The sequence below is a fragment of the Cryptotermes secundus genome, unplaced genomic scaffold, assembly GCF_002891405.2.
Source record: "Cryptotermes secundus unplaced genomic scaffold, Csec_1.0 scaffold594, whole genome shotgun sequence".
NCBI lineage: Eukaryota > Metazoa > Arthropoda > Insecta > Blattodea > Kalotermitidae > Cryptotermes > Cryptotermes secundus.
Window position 1 is genome coordinate 527,073 of NW_019737090.1, and position 17,761 is coordinate 544,833.

The following is a 17,761-nucleotide window of genomic DNA, read 5'->3' on the forward strand; positions in this document are numbered from 1 at the left end:
GCTAATGGCTGAACTCTTAAATACTAAATATTAATAAATTTCGTCAAACACTTTAGACATTTCCGAGGGGCACATACATACATACATACATACATACATACATACATACATACGTACATACATACGTACATACATTCATACGGATACAGTGACGGCATTTAAAGATCCTCTTTTCGGTATTTGAGTGTGGGGGACGAGAAAATTCCCCCAAATTTGAATTTTCTTTATCATCACCATAAATTCTGACATCGCAGTTTTGAGAGAAAAATGGCATATGTGAAATATTTCTGTCTTTATTTTGCACGGTGTCATAACACAGTAGACCGCAATATACACAAAGAAAGTCGTTTGTTTAAAAAATGAGAACGAACAGGGAAAAATTGAACAAGAAAAGTGAAATTTTATACACACTATAAATCCTCTACTTAATTCCCTATTGTGTAATCCTGTCTGCTGAGTATAAAAAGCACGATCTTTTATAGGCAGACAGTGAGGTCAAGAGTACAAATAACTGATGTAGCCATGCGCAAATGTGATGATTCGATGCCCTTGGCAAGTTATTGCCAGTGTGATTTTTAGTTCATTATCACGCTCTGCTGCTACGAGTTTAGGCGCGCACGACTCGAGCCCATACGCATGCGCGCGCAGGCGCGCACACACACACACACACACACACACACACTCATACGCCCACACCAGACACAGACACCAATTTTCACACTTTCATACAGACTCACTTGCAGAGCCTACATAAGCAGGATGTCCCAGAAGGAAAGGTCAGTATTCTGGGAGGTCATAGTATCGGTCATTCCAAGCAAAAACTGTATATGTACATGTGTCCTATTCCGAACGGTTTCCGAGATAGAGCGATTTCACTGTACAGTGTACAGGCGAGCAACACGACATGTCCTCACACAAGCTGCACCGAGATAGAGCTATTTCACTGTACAGACGAGCAACACGCCATGTCCTCACACGAGCTGCACCGAGATAGAGCTATTTCACTGTACAGTACACTGTACAGGCGAGCAACACGCCATGTCCCCACACGAATTGCACCGAGATAGAGCTATTTCACTGTACAGACGAGCAACACGCCATGTCCTCACACGAGCTGCGCCGAGATAGAGCTATTTCACTGTACAGTAGACTGTACAGTGTACAGGCGAGCAACACACCATGTCCTCACACGAGTTGCACCGAGATAGAGCTATTTCACTGTACAGTAGACTGTACACTGTACAGACGAGCAACACGCCATGTCCTCACACGAGTTGCAAAGTGCACTGATGTTGACTGTGGAATTTTCGAAAATGTATTATAACTAGGTAAACTGTACCAACTTTGTCACTTGAACAATAAATACCGGTATTAGAAACAGTACGTAATATCTCTTTCTTATGAACAGTTTTGTAATTGTACAGTGAAACAGCTCTATCTCTGAAACCGTTCGGAATAGGACACACGTACGTGTACATATACACCTTTTGCTTAGAATGACCTATACCATGACCTACCAGAGTATTTACCTTTCCTCATGGGACACTCTGTATAACAATTATAAACCAAACTTGCAGACAATCGGAAGAAAATATACACATTACAAAATCTACGTGTGGTCTCGAATGGTTATTCCGCTCGTACTGTTTCATATAGGCTTAACGTAGCAAGTGCGGAAGTACGTGTTGAGACTGGGGGGGGGGACAGGTTTCGAGGTTTTGACGGGTCTGCACGTTCTCCAGCCCCCGAATACGAAAGGGTAGTTCTTGGAATGACGCCTCTCCGTGGGTAAGGGGTATCCCTCGCCAGAGACTGAGCCGTTGGAGAAATTTTATCATATTCAGCATTCAAAAATTTATCCTTTATGGGCAAGGGCGAGGTGAACATCAAGTTTCCATTTCCAAAAACGGGCTCTTCAGATGAGCCACACAGTCCATGATGACGATTTCTAAATAGTAACAGAAACTCCAGAAGAAACTGAGTGACGGGCTACGTGTATGCGCTTGACGGCCATCTTTTCGTTCCGTTTCCATTTTATAGTTATTTCGTACAGACAGGATTCGGGCACCTGTGTTATTTTCCCACAATATTAGAAGATTCCTTGCCTGTGGTCTGCGTCCCTTAATTCTCCTCGTCAGATTAAATATCTGCTCTAGTGTTCCTTATGCCACAAGTATAGGCCTTTTGCTCGTCTGTTGTAATTATACTCCCATGGTACGTGTATTGATATTTCTTGTTTAGCTTTTGCTTTGACACAATTTGAAACACATTCACAGTTCATTTTGACACCATTTTAAATAGAGACAAGGTTTACCTTTATGCAATTTTAAGCAAATTTAGTATTTACTTTGAAACCATTTTAATCTTTTTTTTTTTACTTGGACACCATTTTTAATATATTTATTCTTTATTTTGACACAATTTTCAATAAATTTAATTTTTATTTTTACAACATTTTAAACCCTTAATATTTTCTTTGACACTATTTGAGTGAAATCAGAGTTCACTTTGATGTCATTTAAATACAATTAGTGTTTATTTTGATGCTATTTCAAACAATTTTAGTGTTTACTTTTACTCCATTTTAAATTAATTTAGTTTTTATTTTGACACAATTTTAATTAATTTTGCGTTTACTTAGACACCATTTTAAACACATTCATTCTTTCCTCTGACACCATTTTAAATAAATTTAATGTGTTTTAGATACACATTTAAATAAATTTGGTGTTTACTTCGGCAGAGTTTTTAATAAATGTATGCAACTTCACGTCAGACGCAAGTAAAACCTAACTCGCATATGGCGGCAGTGCCAGGCACTTGTTTGTTAAGTTGGTAGCTGTTAACATTTGCATTCCTGCTCGTGCCACTTAAATACGCCTCTCAGGTTAGGCTGTAATCATTTTGTTTCACAACACTTCCTCCATCTGTTGCGTCGGTGTACGCGATGTTAAAGCTGTCTGATATTTATGTTAAGGCCGTAGATAACTGTGGTGTTAAGTTTGTTTGAGTTGGGTGCACTGACACTGACGGCGGTGTTATTGCTGATAATGTCTGTATAACGGGGGCGGACTCTTGTTCTGGCGTTAAGGCTGGCGGCGAAGATGTTAAAGATGACGCTATCGTTGTGCTTGGGTATGGCTGTGGTGTTAAGCTTGTCGGTATTGATGGTGCCACGTTTGCCGACTGGTGTGGGGAGTCCAGTTGCCGGTCTCCTGGAGTGCTGGCGGCCATGACCATCATGGCCCTCATTGCCTCGTCATAGCTAGGTGGGGGCGATGAGTCCCTGGGTAGCGCAGTGGTGATGAACTTGTAGGCTCGGTGCTGGTCGAACGGGGGTGGGGGCGTGGGTGTTAGTGGTTCAGCGGCCCCCGCTGTGGGCGAAATGTTTCCTGCTTCCATCCGACTAGTTCCATCAGGTGTCTGAAACATCGGTTCGCAAAGGGTGAATACAATCGTGGAAAGAGAGAACCGTCAAGATGAATTTACCACTGCGCCTGAACAGTGTAGAAGGGCGCTGTCGTATAGCGCCACGTGTTTTTCACTTGTGATCAAGCCAAGGAGGATGAGGTGGACAGGGCATGTGGCACGAATGGGGAAGAAGTGGGATGCATTCAGCGTTTTGGCGGATAAGCCATAAGGAATGAGATCACTAGGAAGATTAGACATAGGTGGGAGGATAATATTGTAGCATGTAGACCCGTTGCTAGGCAAAGACCACGAAACAAAAAATTAGACAATGATCGTTACTAGGAAACGGCCCGCAGACAACAGAAGAATGGTGTTTTCTGAATTCCCCCCTAAGCAATAATTGAACAGAAATAGAGAAACTGTTTTCTATGCGGTCCGTGCTGAAATGTTATAAAGGGGGCAATTGGTGAGAGTTAGTGGAGTGGAGTGCGGTTTAGTCTTTGTGAGCTGTTGCTGTGAGGAACTGGTAGCTGAGGCCGGCGGTAGTTCGGGAACCAAGAGGAAGGGCAACGCCGCCTTTGGAAGCCGTTACCAGACAGCAGGCTAGGAAGACTTTAGTATGTGCTGCAGTGAATCTCAGAGTGTTATCATTAAGGTTGGCAGAACTGCATTCATACTAAGCTAAGCATCAGTGAAAGTGATAACGGGATGGAGGTTGAAACTGCTGTGTGGGAGTTGAGGTGTTTGTTGCGCCGAAATTCCATCTTCAGATGAAGGCAGTATGCGCCTCCGAATTGTTAGCATCTATCTACCAGGTGACACGGTGTCATAAGTGAAGAGACACAGCACTAATTTAGGCTATCTCTGTGTTTTTCCAGATAATTCACTAAGCTGAATTATAATCTACGTAAGATCGTCACTGTATTTCGTTATATTCAATGTTATTATAAATGTATTGCCACGAGAGAGAGTGACTGTAGACGGGGTGTGGATTGGAGGTTGGATTTATTGGTCACTTAACACACACAGTTCGTCACTACAAATAACGATAAGACTATTGCTCATTTCCTCACTTGACAAATCACTACAGCACATGCTGTCTTACTAGTCTGCTGTGTCTTCCACAGTCGTCCCCTGATAACGGCTTCTAACAGTGGGGTTTCTTCAACTGTACCGATCAAGTCTTCTCTTCACAGACTACCCTATAACTATCTCTTTCTCTAGTTGTCCTCCATATAACATCTCGGCGCGAACCGCATAGAAAACAGCGTTCATTTTTGTGCTCCAATCGTTTCCATGGGAATATGTTTGTTTGCGAAGGCGTTACTCAGTAACGGCTGCATATACATGCTTATTAAGAATATGTTGTCTAGCAGCGGATGTTGTTTCGTTGTTTTGATGCCGTTACGTAGTAACGGGTCTACACGCTACAATGTGCTTGTCCTGCATGGACTACTCAGTAGAATGTCGTATATATATATATCTTAAATATCTATATTGTTTTCTTCTCTCTTTGTTTGATTATGCTGACTCTGTAATTGGCTTCTGAGTTATCACGTAAAAATGAATAACTGAATTGAATTACGTTAATAATACATATATTTGATAAGAAGCTAGTAAATGCGTTTGTTTAGAAATGAATTGGGAGACAGCTTATGTGTCGTTACCAGAATATAGAAAGTATAATGTACACGTAAATATATTTAATAATTATATGAAATCCGAGGTCCTCACTACCCTGCTTCTGCAGATAAGGATTTCAAATGTATGATGTTTACTGATTAGAGAGATGGTTACCGGTTTTGAGGGCGAATATTATGTATTCATCTTCAGAGTACCATACTTTCTTACATACCTACCCTGAAGATGGAAACAGTAAGTTATCTAAACGTTGGTACCTATCTGTCAGAATACACGGCATCGCACCCTGAAGACCGGTAAGATAAAAATAGGCAAAACTGTCCCTGTAACAGCCCGTGGAGGTCCATAGGTTTATAAGACGTCGAGGCTCCCACATTTTCTAGATGATCGGCTCACAGATGGCTGTGAGATTGTCAGCCTTACGCGCCAGATGCTCTTTACCCCCAGGAAGATTCCTGACACTCATTTCTGTTAGATGCTGAGTCGACCCCAGGGCAACATTGCATATGGATGGGTTAGGTCAATTGAAGAAATCAAGTGACCTCATCGGAAATCGAACCCGCGACCTTCCAGCTTGCAGCATAGCGCCTTAGCCAAGTATGCTACCGCGTGCTTCTTCCAGCGGGCCAATAATGTCTGTATTCACCGCCCTGAGAAGCTTCTGTTCGTATGGTTGTGTACCATGGATTACCCCTCCCTTAGATGAAGCAGTCTGGCTGATGATGGGTAGCCGTGTACCTGTTGAGAGTGCCTGTTTCTGTGGAGCAGACACCATACCACATAAGCGAGCAGAAAGAACAGCAAGGTGCCACTGGTGAGGGACGCCAAGTACTGGATGCCAGCAATCTGCACCAGCCAGTAAGAGAGACCCAGCAGCGTGATCCCCATTATAAAGCTTCTCAGCATCCAGGTGAGATGCATCGCGTCTCCTGCCTCAGCTGTCGCCAGCGGACGGCACGTTCTTTGCCGGGAACCGAACATCGGCGCATTGCCTCTCCGCGCTGGGTAGAACAGCATCCTGCTGAATGCGAGGACAAGTCATCATGGAGCAAGAACTGGCTCTGCTGAAGGGGAGAATATGCTTTACATTACAAGAGCAATCTTTCTGGAATGGAGAAGAGAGGAAGAACATGAATTCATGAGCTGAGCGAGGAACAAGACATGATGGAGTAAGAACTGGCTCTGCGGAAGGGGAGAATTTGGATTACTTTACAGGATCCGTTGAAATTTGTGCCGTTGGAGGCTACCCGAGCGTCGTACCTTTTAGTGTTCTACAATCGCTAATAATGTCACTGAGGACTGAAGAATTTGGAGCGACAAATGTGACATTTCAGCATCCTGTTGCATTGACTATAAAAGGTACGACACTTCACGTAGGCCAGTGAAGTGCCGTGTCGCAATTGGGATTCCAAAAACTTGCAACTTTCGTTAAGATAATTTACTTTGTAGAATGTAAAGTAAAAACCATTGCGGTAATTTAATTTTTTTTGTAGCTATCAGTTTGATGATGATAACTTAGGAACCAGAGGAGGTAGATATGTGAAATTAGGTAGATAGACCAATCCAATCCATACCATCCCATCATATCTCTCTAAGATCCATTTTAATATTGTTCACCCACCTATGCCTTGGTCTTCCCGGTGTTCGTTTTCCTTCTGGCTTTCCCAATATCCTATATGCATTCTTCTTCTCCCCTATTCCTGGTACATGCCCTGACCACCTCATCCTCCTTGACTTGATCATTCTAATTATACTTGGAGAAGGGTACAACTTATGAAGCTCCTCATTATGCAGTTTCCTCCAACCTCCTGTCACTTCATCTCTCTTCGGTCCGAATATTCTCCTCAGCATTAGCATCCAGATTATTCGTCATCCAATTTCGAACTCAGATTTTTAATTCCACGGGAAAGCGCCTGGCATTTAGTAATAAGACACGTTATCGAATCTCAGCAGATGCACTGACAAATCTGAATTATTTAACCTTTTCCATGTTACGGGCAAGGTATATCGTTTAGAATCACTGGATATACGAGTATATTCTGGCCTTGATTTGTTTGGAGTCCTAGAATATCACTGAAAGAAACGTGTCTTGCCATTTCTCAATGGTTAAATTTAATTTGTTTCTTATGGATAGCTGTATTGGTAGTGTTTAGAATATCTGCTGCATGAACAAGGAATCGGGGTTCGATTCTCCCTCAGTGACAAAGGAGCGTTCACGCAGGCTTTGGACCCCACTCAGCCACTTCTCCAATGGGTTCTGGGTGCTCTTCCAGCGGGGTAAAGTGACCGAGTCTTGAAGCTATCACACTCTGTCACCTAGTGCCGACGTTATTCATGTATGCATGCTTTCACTGACCCGTATGTATCCATGTCGAGGTGACTAATTAAGCACAGGGACTAATTTACCCTTTCATCTTAAGTATTCGTGGTCTTTAAATAATGTTAATTATATAGATCTGAGGCGGTGACTAGGAAGAATGCCGTCTTCTGGGATGTGGCGCCGTGAAGATATTATATAAACAGACGATTCGATGAATATATCAGACCCATTTTGAACCCTGTAAATTGAGGCGCCAGTTCTGCTTAATATCAATTCCACGCTGGCTTATTCGATTTTGAAGATTGAGGAGACATGTTTCTCCGAAACGTCAGTTGATTTCCAATGGACTCTACGGTTGTCCGGGTTCGAGCCCAGGTCAGGTCATGTGGGATTTGTGGTGGACAAAGTGGCACTGGGGCAGGTTTTCTTCGAGTACTTCGGTTTCCCCTGTCAATTCTCATTCTACCCACTGCTCCACACTCAACATCTATCATCTGCTGCTGGTACAATAGGTCTGTAAGTGGCCGACGTACCAAGTGAGTCTCGCCCCCATGACAAAAATTCTGCTGTCCATTGTACATGTTCTCAGGTACGAAGGGAACAGAAAATATTTTAATCAGCTGAGCAAATGTTACCTCGAGCCGTGTGGTTACAAAGCACTCATAGTCAGCACATCTGTTTTGTCCCAGTTTTAGCACAGTGGCTCCTACACTAATCGTTTTAGTGACTCTGTGACCATGGATCTTAAAATAACTGCGTCTGTTTACAGCGCCGTGGCATCTCACTGCGGTTACCGCTGTATGCATTTGTACCGGCCTGCACTGCCGGGGAATTTGTTTCAATTTGAACAACTAAGCGAAAGTAACAGACCGTGGAGGCCCATAGGGTTGGGAGACGTCGAGGCTCCAACATTTTCTAGACCAGTGGTATTCAAACCCCCAGATCACATGATCTGCATGATCGGTTTATGCATGATTTGTGAAGGGTAAAGTAGCACTGACGCGGGGTTTCTCCAAGTACAGGTACTCCTCATTTTACGAAAGAATTTTCGTTAAAACGAAGCGTGTTAATTCGTACATATTTTTCTCTTAACGAATCTTATTTTCACCATAACGAACAACTTAACGTACGCAATAGCGGCGAAATTTACAGGTAGATTACATGCAAATCTTAATTTGGATTTACGAATTTTCAACTGACGAACAGTTCTTATGGAACCAGTTGCTTTCAGAAACGGAGGGATATGTGTACTTAGCTATGCCATGCCAGTTCGCCTCCGTGACCTTTAGCTCGCAAGCGAAATATACAGACCGAGCGACCACCGCTTGTCGGTGGATTTAGTGCCGACTTTTGTGGATAGAGGGTGTCAAGTGGTCAGTGCAACGGATCCCCACGGCCGTTAATCTCGGGTATCTAGACCGAAGCCTCTAATTCTCCATTCAAGTAGCTCCTCAATTATCCTCACGAGGCTGAATGGACCCCGTTCGAGACCCACTGCTTCTCAGAAAATCTTGGAGCGCCTGGAATCGAACCCGGGACCTCTGGATCTATAGCCAGGGATTCTGACCACTAGATCACAGAGGCGATCTCTAATTCCATCAGCTGCTCCATATTCGGTTGTCATCATCTCATCCGACATAATAGAGTCTGGACATTGGCAACTTCGCTAAATAAGAAAGGTAAAGTAAAGTCCCTGTGCTTAATTAATTAATTGGCACCATGTCATGAAGTCATATAGGGGAGTAGAGGTATAGCTCCACCAATCTTGACCTCGGCACTGAATGGAGATGAGTGGTCAGTTTCACGCCTCGGCCGCTTTATCCCCGGTACCTTTTGTATAGGAGGCGGTCCCAGAGTCGGGCTGAACGCTATAAATAAAAGAAAAATCTTGCATCTGCCGGGAATCGAACCCCTGCCGTCCTGACCCTAACCCTGAGCTATCCCGGCTCCTTACCCCTCTACGAACTGACCCCAAAACTGACCCATAATACTTCAGCATTAGTGGATTTACCGTCATTCCGTCCGTAATCCTAATTTTAGTTACACTAACGTCTGTATAATGTCATGAAGTGTTCCGAATGGGCGAGACTTGGCCCATTTGTGTGGGAAAGGGCGCAGGAACTGTTACCTCGTTCTGCAGTGAACTGGAACAGCTTCCTGAGGCTTTGTTACAGATTTAAAACATATTTGGCCATGTTTATATACGAAGGAGAGTCAGTAAATAGGTCAAAAGTGGAAGTAAAACAGCTGTAACGGATGTAATAGGTTTCCTACGTGTATCACTAGGTAGCAGCACAGTTCAGCTTCGAGACAGTCTATGCGGCAGACGTGCATGCGCATGTTCAGAGGCTGGTTTCAGTAGTCAAAATGGCGACCGTCTTCGAGGAGTATATTACCGAAGAGCAGCGTTCTGTTGTGCTTTTTTTTGTGGGCAAAAAGACTCAGCGCGAAGTATATTCACAAGGAAATATTTACTATTTACGGTGGGAAGTGTTTGTCGCGTACATAGTGTTCACATTGAATTCTTTCATAGTCACCAACTTCAGACCAGCTTAAGGATTCCAACTTGTATCAGCAGCTATTTCCTGGGATTAAAATGTGAACACTTCCGTCTCTCCCAAGAATATTCATACATGGTGCTCTACCTCCAGGATCACTACAAGCTTCATAACACTGCAAATTATGTTCTAATTCAGCTACGTGCCGATCACAGTGGCTCCGCGGTCTGAGACATGAACCGTCGTCGCCCGCTCAAACACTGGGGCCGTGGGTTCGAATCCCACTCGAGGCATGGATGTCTGTGTGCGTTTATTCTGTTTGTGTTGTTCTCTGTGTAGGTAGTGGCTTTGCGACTGACTGATCTCCCGTCTAAGGGGTCCTGCCGACTGTGTATAGATTAAGAAACTGAAAAAGCGGCCAAGGCCCAACATAGGGCTCTAAAGCCATAATCGAATACAATGAAACTGCTTAAGTTCGAAGTAGAATCATACTCTAACGATATATTGCTTCAAGTAAATACTGTCGAAAGAAATGCATATAAATATGAGCCAGGTAAGATAAAAGTTACGGGCTTGTCGACCGGGGTTTGATTCCAAGCAGAGGAAGGGATATATATAATCACATTGCGTTTAGACTGGCTGTGGGGCCCATCCAGCGTCAGATCCAAACGGTGCCGGGGTCTCTGCCAATGGGAACAAAACGGTCGGAGAATGAAACTGATCACACATCTCCACCTAGCGCCGAGGTTGAAAGTCCATAGAAGCACGGGTCCAAAAACACTGCTGAAGTTTATTAGTCACAGAAATGTACCTACTTACAAATTCAGACGGAGGCAATATATACTCGACACCGGAGTTCTTTAATTCTCATGCGACGAAAGGGCGAGCGAATTTTCGGAGCCCTGTTCAAGGACACTGGAGTAGAATGCCGTGAAGATGGAGTTATGGGGTTTATCCGAAACGTTAGTACGTATCTACCAAACTACACGGTGTCACATTCAGGAAGAACATAATATTTATACCGTTATGGTAACCTCATATCACAAGAAATCCACTTTACTGACTGAATGGCATTGTGGTCCAGGTTCTTTTCTTGGTGCGTTAAAAGTGGCCAAGCTTATCAGAAGGTTCGTCTGATTTCATGGAAACCGAAGATGATCTTGTTCACAAAAGATTAACGCAAGCCTTGTAATTTGAAGCACGAATGTGAATAATAGTTTGCTTTGGAGCACTAGGTACCAGCGCCTGCTGCGTAGGCAACCTCTGCGTCACGCGAGTTGAGTATGAGAACAGGGGAAGCACGCACATGATGGAAACCCAGAGTTACAGAATTTGCCTGCATAGCCCCTTGCCACGCTATACGTACCGGACCGTAACAGCATGTCCCACAGCACAAGGCCACTTATTCTAATGAAGCACGTTAGCAGTAACTCATTTAGCAGATGAAAATCAGACTGTAGCAGAGCAGTACCCTCCACACCTCAAGGGGGGTCATGCCCTAGCGTAGTTGGTCGAGGCATTATGCTACAAGCCGAAGATCGCGGGTTCGAGTCCCGATGAGATCACTTGCTATTTTTAAATTGACCTAGTCCTTCCAGCCACACTATGACCCTGTGGTCGACTCAGTCTCTAACAGAAATGAGTACCAGGAATCTTCATGGGGTTAAAGGGCGGCCGGCGGCCTCGTAAAGCTGACAAACCTACCGCCAGCTGTGAACCGATTGTCTACAAAGAGTGGGAGCCTTGACGTCTCAGAACCCTATGTGCCTTCACGACCTGATACAGGGATGCCTTTACCGTTTAATGTAATATAATAAGTATAGGTAAAGCTAAAGCTATCCCTGTATCAGGCCATGAAGGCCCATAGGGTTGTGAGACGTTGAGGGTCCCACATTATCTAGACAATGGGCTCAAAGATGGCGGCAAATTTGACAGCCCTACGAGCCGGCCGCCCTTTGCCCCCAAGAATATTCCTGGTACTCATTTCTGTTAGAGACTGAGTCGACCACAGGGTCATAGTGTGGCTGGAAGGATTAGGTCAATTGAAGAAATTCAATGACCTCATCGGGACTTGAACTCGTGACCTTCCGGCTTGTAGCATATTGCCTCCACCAACTACGCTACCGCATGCCCCCATAATAATAATAATAATAATAATAATAATAATAATAATAATAATATATTATAATATTTCAAATATCCGGAGACTTGTGGAAATTTGTTGGTGCTTGTCTGTGTGTACTGGTTGCATGATTACCAAGATAGTTTCTGATCCGTGAAGAGGGTAGCGGTTTGTATACTTGAATCTAAAGTGTGTTTCTTTTTAATTGCAGGTAGGACTTAAATAAAGCTGAGGAGAAGACACACGAGGTAAGTGCGTCAACGCTTGCCATGTCTGTCGTTGTGTTCAGTAATTGTCAAAGATTGTGTTCAATGGTCGTGCGTTTCTTTTATGATTTTTATATAACTTTAAATGTAATTTCGTCGGAAGAACTGTGTCCTATGTTCATAGTTCATTAGTCGTGCATTAATATTTCCGTCCCTGCAAACACACATCATGTGATGTTTCCACATAGAGAAGGATAGAAAGTTAGAAAAAGGTGTATTTTAATAACTCAAATAATGTAAAATACACGTAATATTATATTATTGATAAATAATTACTAATATTTTTCTTATAGGTCACTCTACATCTCACTTATGTCATCAATTATGTATATATTTATGATTTCACGTCTTTCGATTTATATCGACATTACTCTATAACATATTTCACATTTGCTGTCCATTTATGTATATATTTTTTGTATAGAGTTCCTTATATTTTCAGGTTTCATTTACGCCTATTTATATCCAGCTTACCATCGTGTATTAATCCTTAAATTTGTTTCGATTTGCTATAAAGAACAATAAAGCTACATTATCGATTAAGACGTAACGTCGATTTTATTTAATATCGAAATGCATTCTCGATTAATATCGAATTTGCGTCGTCGATTCAATACTTTAATCTGTATGGTAGAATGCATTCTGTTGATAACCATAAACAACCCAAACATGCAGAGGGATATATTTAAAATACGTTTAATGTTAAATTATGTATTATGTGCATTTACATGGCATCTGCATTATCAGTAACTTAACATGCCTAATATATTTACGCATGGGCAGAACACGTCATAAGGAGAGAAAATTAAGAAATTTTATAAAAGATTAATAAATATAAAATCGAATGGGAAAATGAATAAAGGTAGACCAAGAATGAGATGGATGGCTGGTGTGGACAATGATCTGAGGAACCTGTGTGTGGTTAATTGGAGAGCAAAAGACACAAGAGCGGGATAACCGGAGAAAGATTTTAGTGCAGGCCAAGAACCACAAAGGGTTGTAGTGCTAATGATGATGATGATGATGATGATCAGTAACCACCCAAGGTATCATCTACATCGATTTATGCTAAACTTTTCACTCGAAAGAACGGCAGACCGACGGACTGACCTACCAACCGACTAACCGACCAACCGACCAACCGGGAGTAAAGCCGGCGAAGCATGAAGCTGACCACTCACCTCCAACTAGTGCCGAGTTCAAGAATACGTGGATCTATAGATCCACTCCCCCATACTCCTTCATGGCGTAGTGCTCAATTATTTAAGCACAGGGACGAAAGTAGAGTTATCCGTTGCTTAATTAATTAAGCACCACGCCATGAAGACCCGTGGGAGAGTGGATTTATAGCTCCGTAATCTCTAACCTCGACATTAGGTAGAGGTGATTAGTCAGCCTCACGTTTCTGACGCTTTACCCCCAGGGAAACAAACCCCGGTACCTGTTACATAGGAAGGGGTGGGGAGGTCATGTCTCTACGGAGAAGAAACCAATTTCTTAACCCTCGTCCAGCCTGTAGCCTTGTTGCTGTACCGACTGAGGTGTACACATTCACATCAAACGTGTTAATATGTCGAGCAAGCTGCAGTTATAAGTCACGTGTCTACAGTCGCTTATCCGTGCTATTTCTGAACTGCTGACTTGTTTCGGCGGCTTCAGGTCTAGTTTAGCGCCACTTGTCAACGCATTACTGCATCTTTTCTACTGTACTTTGATACGGCTTCATTGTTTGTTTTGTTAAGTAGCACTATACTGCACACTTCGTACAATTTCGACGGTTACCCTACGTGTCACGGGGTCTAGATTGGTAAGTGAATTATTGAACGCTTATAACCCGTAACTGCAATCAGCTATAACAACACTCACTGATTTACTCACTGAGTAAATCCCCTGAGTGGGATTCGAACCCACGATCCCGGCTTCCGAGCGAGCGGAGACAGTGCATGCCTTAGACCGCTCGGCTACCGTGACCGGCGAGCTATACCTCCACACTCCCGTATATCTTCATGGTGTGATGCTTAATTAATTAAGCACTGGACCAAATTTTCCCCTACTTTTATCCACAAACGTTGGTGGCCACGTACCGAACTAAATGGTGTCATGACAAACAAGAAAAAAACAAACTCCGTGGCCTGTAGCCCGCAAGCGAACTATACCGACCGAGCGACCGCATCTTGTCGGCGAAGTTGGTACCAACTTTTGCCGACAGAGGGTGTCGCGTGGTCAGCGCAACGGATCCCCGCAGCTGTCAATTTCGGTTTTCTAGACCGGAGCCTCTATTTCCTTGAAATAATTCCTCAATTATCTACACGAGGCTGAGTGGACCCTTTCCAGACCCACTACTTCTCAGAAAAACTGGTAGCGACGGGAATTGAACCCGTGACCTCTGAATCTGTAGCCAGCAACTCTGATAACTAGACCACAGAGGCAGTCTTATCATTATCTAAATATATCCTTATTTGTGGTGGGGATCAAACTCATGGAACTTCACAGCGTCGCGCATTCTTGAAAGTCTCGTGTTTCCCCTGCCATTAAACCGTCCGTAGAGCCAGTCTGTTTTTATTGCGTCATCATCGATTTAAGCGAACTCTGTCGTGTTCTTTAAGACCGCGCAATTCGATCAATTACACTTACACAAAATGGCAGCGGGCGGTCTCAAGATGGTAGCGCTGATGACACTGCTATTGCTACTGCTGTATTAATGAGATCAATTTGTAGCAATAATATATTGTTACAGCGATACAATCAAAGAGACTGAAATGTATTGAACAAGTAGCATGTATAGTTTAGTTGATAAATACAGACTGAAGAACCTGCTGTCAGGTTTCCCTGCTTTTCTGTCTTTGTTGGTCAGGACCACATGGGGTTACATCAAAGATGGCGGTAATCTTAACATAAAACTAGATACATTTCCCTCACACCTTTCTTAATTTTATGGGGTGGGGTGAGGCTCTCCTTAGGGCTTAGAATGACAGATGAAATAAAAGCCGCTCACCGAATATGTCTATCTGTTATAGCTGTGAGATATTTAATTTTAATTTTTACAAATTCGAAAAGAGAATTACCGTTTCAGTGTAACGTTATATATTAATATCACGATCAACATATTTAACCTTTAAGTATATTACACTTCATAATTACACGCATGCGTTACGTCAGGTCAGTGCAGGGCATATCAGCCGGTACGTTTATAAGTGGACACCCTTTTAAGTTTTATGGATCATATACAAACATATTTATCAGAGGTTTTACGAGGGAGAGAATGCAACACACGAGGTCGACAGACACGCAGGACTTACAGACATTGGAGAAGGAAATAGGTGAGGAAGAGAGAGAGAGGAAAGATCAATTATGGGGGAGGGATTATATCACTTGTTTAAACACGCAAAGGAAGGTAGCAAACAAAATTTGATAAAGAGCCAGGAATTGACATACATGAAAGAAGCAAGACAGAGACAGATCTAAAGAAAGAGAAGACTAATCGCGTTCTTTTCTTTGATACCACACGGACTGAGCAGAAAACGAAAAAAGAAATTGGAGGATATACACACAGACAGCAAGGTGATCTCATAAGCCACATCTTATTTTTATTTTATTTTCCATATTTTTTTTAAATAAGGAAATTAGGCTAAAAACAGAGACACGGATAGAGCAGAGAGAGAAATTAATAAAAGGTGAACAATAAAGCTGACAGATTATTGGAGGATATTTCGCGCCTTCTCGTTTAACCGCGGCACTAAATGGAGGTGAGTGGTCAGCTGCTGTTTTGCCCTCAGGGGCCGTTTAGATAGGAGCTGGGTGTGTCTTGAAACCGGTCTTGGCACTGTAGCGAAGACAAGCGAATCCCTGACCTTACCAGGAATCGACTTCTCTTCTTGCAGGATGCAACCCACCACGGAAGTAAAAACGAGTGATAAAACAAGAGATTAAAGAAAAAAGCGGTCGGTAAATACGTCTTCTGTACAGGCAGGAGAGGAGTGGGGATAATCAAGATGGGTATTTGGAAATAAATATTTATTATATTATTAGCAGCCTAGTTGAATGTGCGCAATAGAGGGGGGGGGGGAGACATACACATACGAACTTACGTAGGCGGACAGATACGAGAGAGTAACAGAATAAGAAAACGGTAGAGACAAATAAAAAGACGCAGGACACAGATTATACCACGATACAGTACAGGGTAAAAAAGGCAGAAGTATCCCTGTAACAGGCCGTGGAGCCCCATAGCGTTGTGAGACGTGGAGGCTCCCACATTTTCTCTGGATAATCGGCTTACATATGGCGGTGAGGTTGTCAGCCTTACGCGCTGGCCGCCCTTTACCCCCAGGAAGATTCCTGGTACTCATTTCTGTTAGAGGCTGAGTGGACCCCAGGGTCATAGTGCGGCTGGAAGGACTAGGTCAATTGAAAAATGCAGTGACCTTATTGGGAAACGAAACCGTGACCTTCCAGCTTGTAGCACAGTGCCTCAACCAATTACGCTACCGCGTGCCCCTCGAGACAATACACACAGACATACAGTATAAACAGAAATTCCGGCGAAAATAGCGAGACTATAAGTAGACTTTAATGTTTAAGATTGAAGCGGAGATAGTCATATCACGTACAGCAGAAATATGAGAGGCACAGAAAAGGATAAGCAATAACTCAGTTGAGAAGAGTTCTTCTTGGGAACACGGTTACCGCGTATCTAGTCAAGAAACTGTGCACGTAGGTACATTGCCGTGGTCGTTATCCTGAGCCAGATGAATCCATTACACATCTCTTTATTCTTAGATCATTGTCCCATTATCTACTGATTTTCCCTTCAGAAGTTTCGACTAAAATTTTGATATACTTCTTTTTCTCATGCAACCATTCATACTACGTGTCCAAATTATCATCTTTTTTTAACCTACCTAATAGTTGAGTACTATCTTCTGGGATATTTCATAGGATAGAATTCTTCATTACTATTTCTGTGACCTCAGGTCCTGCTTAACAGTTGCTGAAGCGTATAGATTATGAATTCACTTGTTATATGTAATTTTCTCCATTATCCTATTACTTCCTCCGTGTAAGGCGCACAGATTAAACTTATAACTAGACTGGCACATAGATGCAAAGCAGCGAACCAAGCCCGAATCACCTGAATGCGACGAATCTTACTAAACACAGAATACTCACGCGAACCGTCGAAGAATCCCACGTCATTCCAGCCTGCTTGTTCGTTGCCGTCTCCTCTCTGAGCGGCAGGAGAGGACGAACAAGATGGCTACGGGGCGAGCCGACGCGACGCCAAGCGTCTAGGTGGGGTCAGCGGCAAGAGAGGGGAGACATTGGGAGATGTGCCAGAAATTTAACTTGCTGTGGTGCAGCTGGGCGGTAGGTTATCTGAAAACCCCAACTTGGATATTTGGCTCAGTCTTGTAATTGCCACAAGCACTGTGGAGTGTGATGCTGGTAATTGCCTTGTGTGGAGACACCAGAACCGTTCTCCATAATGGCGCGTTGTCCGCGC

At 43.2% G+C, this 17,761-nt stretch overlaps 1 protein-coding gene across 4 annotated transcripts; it reads right to left on the minus strand.

Moving 5' to 3' along the window:
- Nucleotides 1-1,839: 1,839 nt before the first annotated feature.
- Nucleotides 1,840-17,530, minus strand: LOC111870124 (proline-rich receptor-like protein kinase PERK8). 4 transcript variants are annotated; one of them, XM_023862154.2, is made up of 3 exons: nucleotides 17,428-17,530; nucleotides 5,791-6,070; nucleotides 1,840-3,423 (listed from the first exon to the last, which is right to left on the minus strand). In XM_023862154.2, the coding sequence occupies exons 2-3, from the start codon at nucleotides 6,067-6,069 to the stop codon at nucleotides 2,968-2,970; spliced, it is 735 nt and encodes a 244-aa protein (XP_023717922.1). In that variant the 5' UTR covers nucleotide 6,070; nucleotides 17,428-17,530; the 3' UTR covers nucleotides 1,840-2,967. The 4 variants fall into 4 exon arrangements, with proteins under 4 accessions (XP_023717922.1, XP_023717920.1, XP_023717924.1 ...); XM_023862152.2 differs by having other exon boundaries at nucleotides 5,791-6,116; nucleotides 17,428-17,529; XM_023862156.2 differs by having other exon boundaries at nucleotides 5,791-6,073; nucleotides 17,428-17,526.
- Between the last annotated feature and the right edge of the window lie 231 nt (nucleotides 17,531-17,761).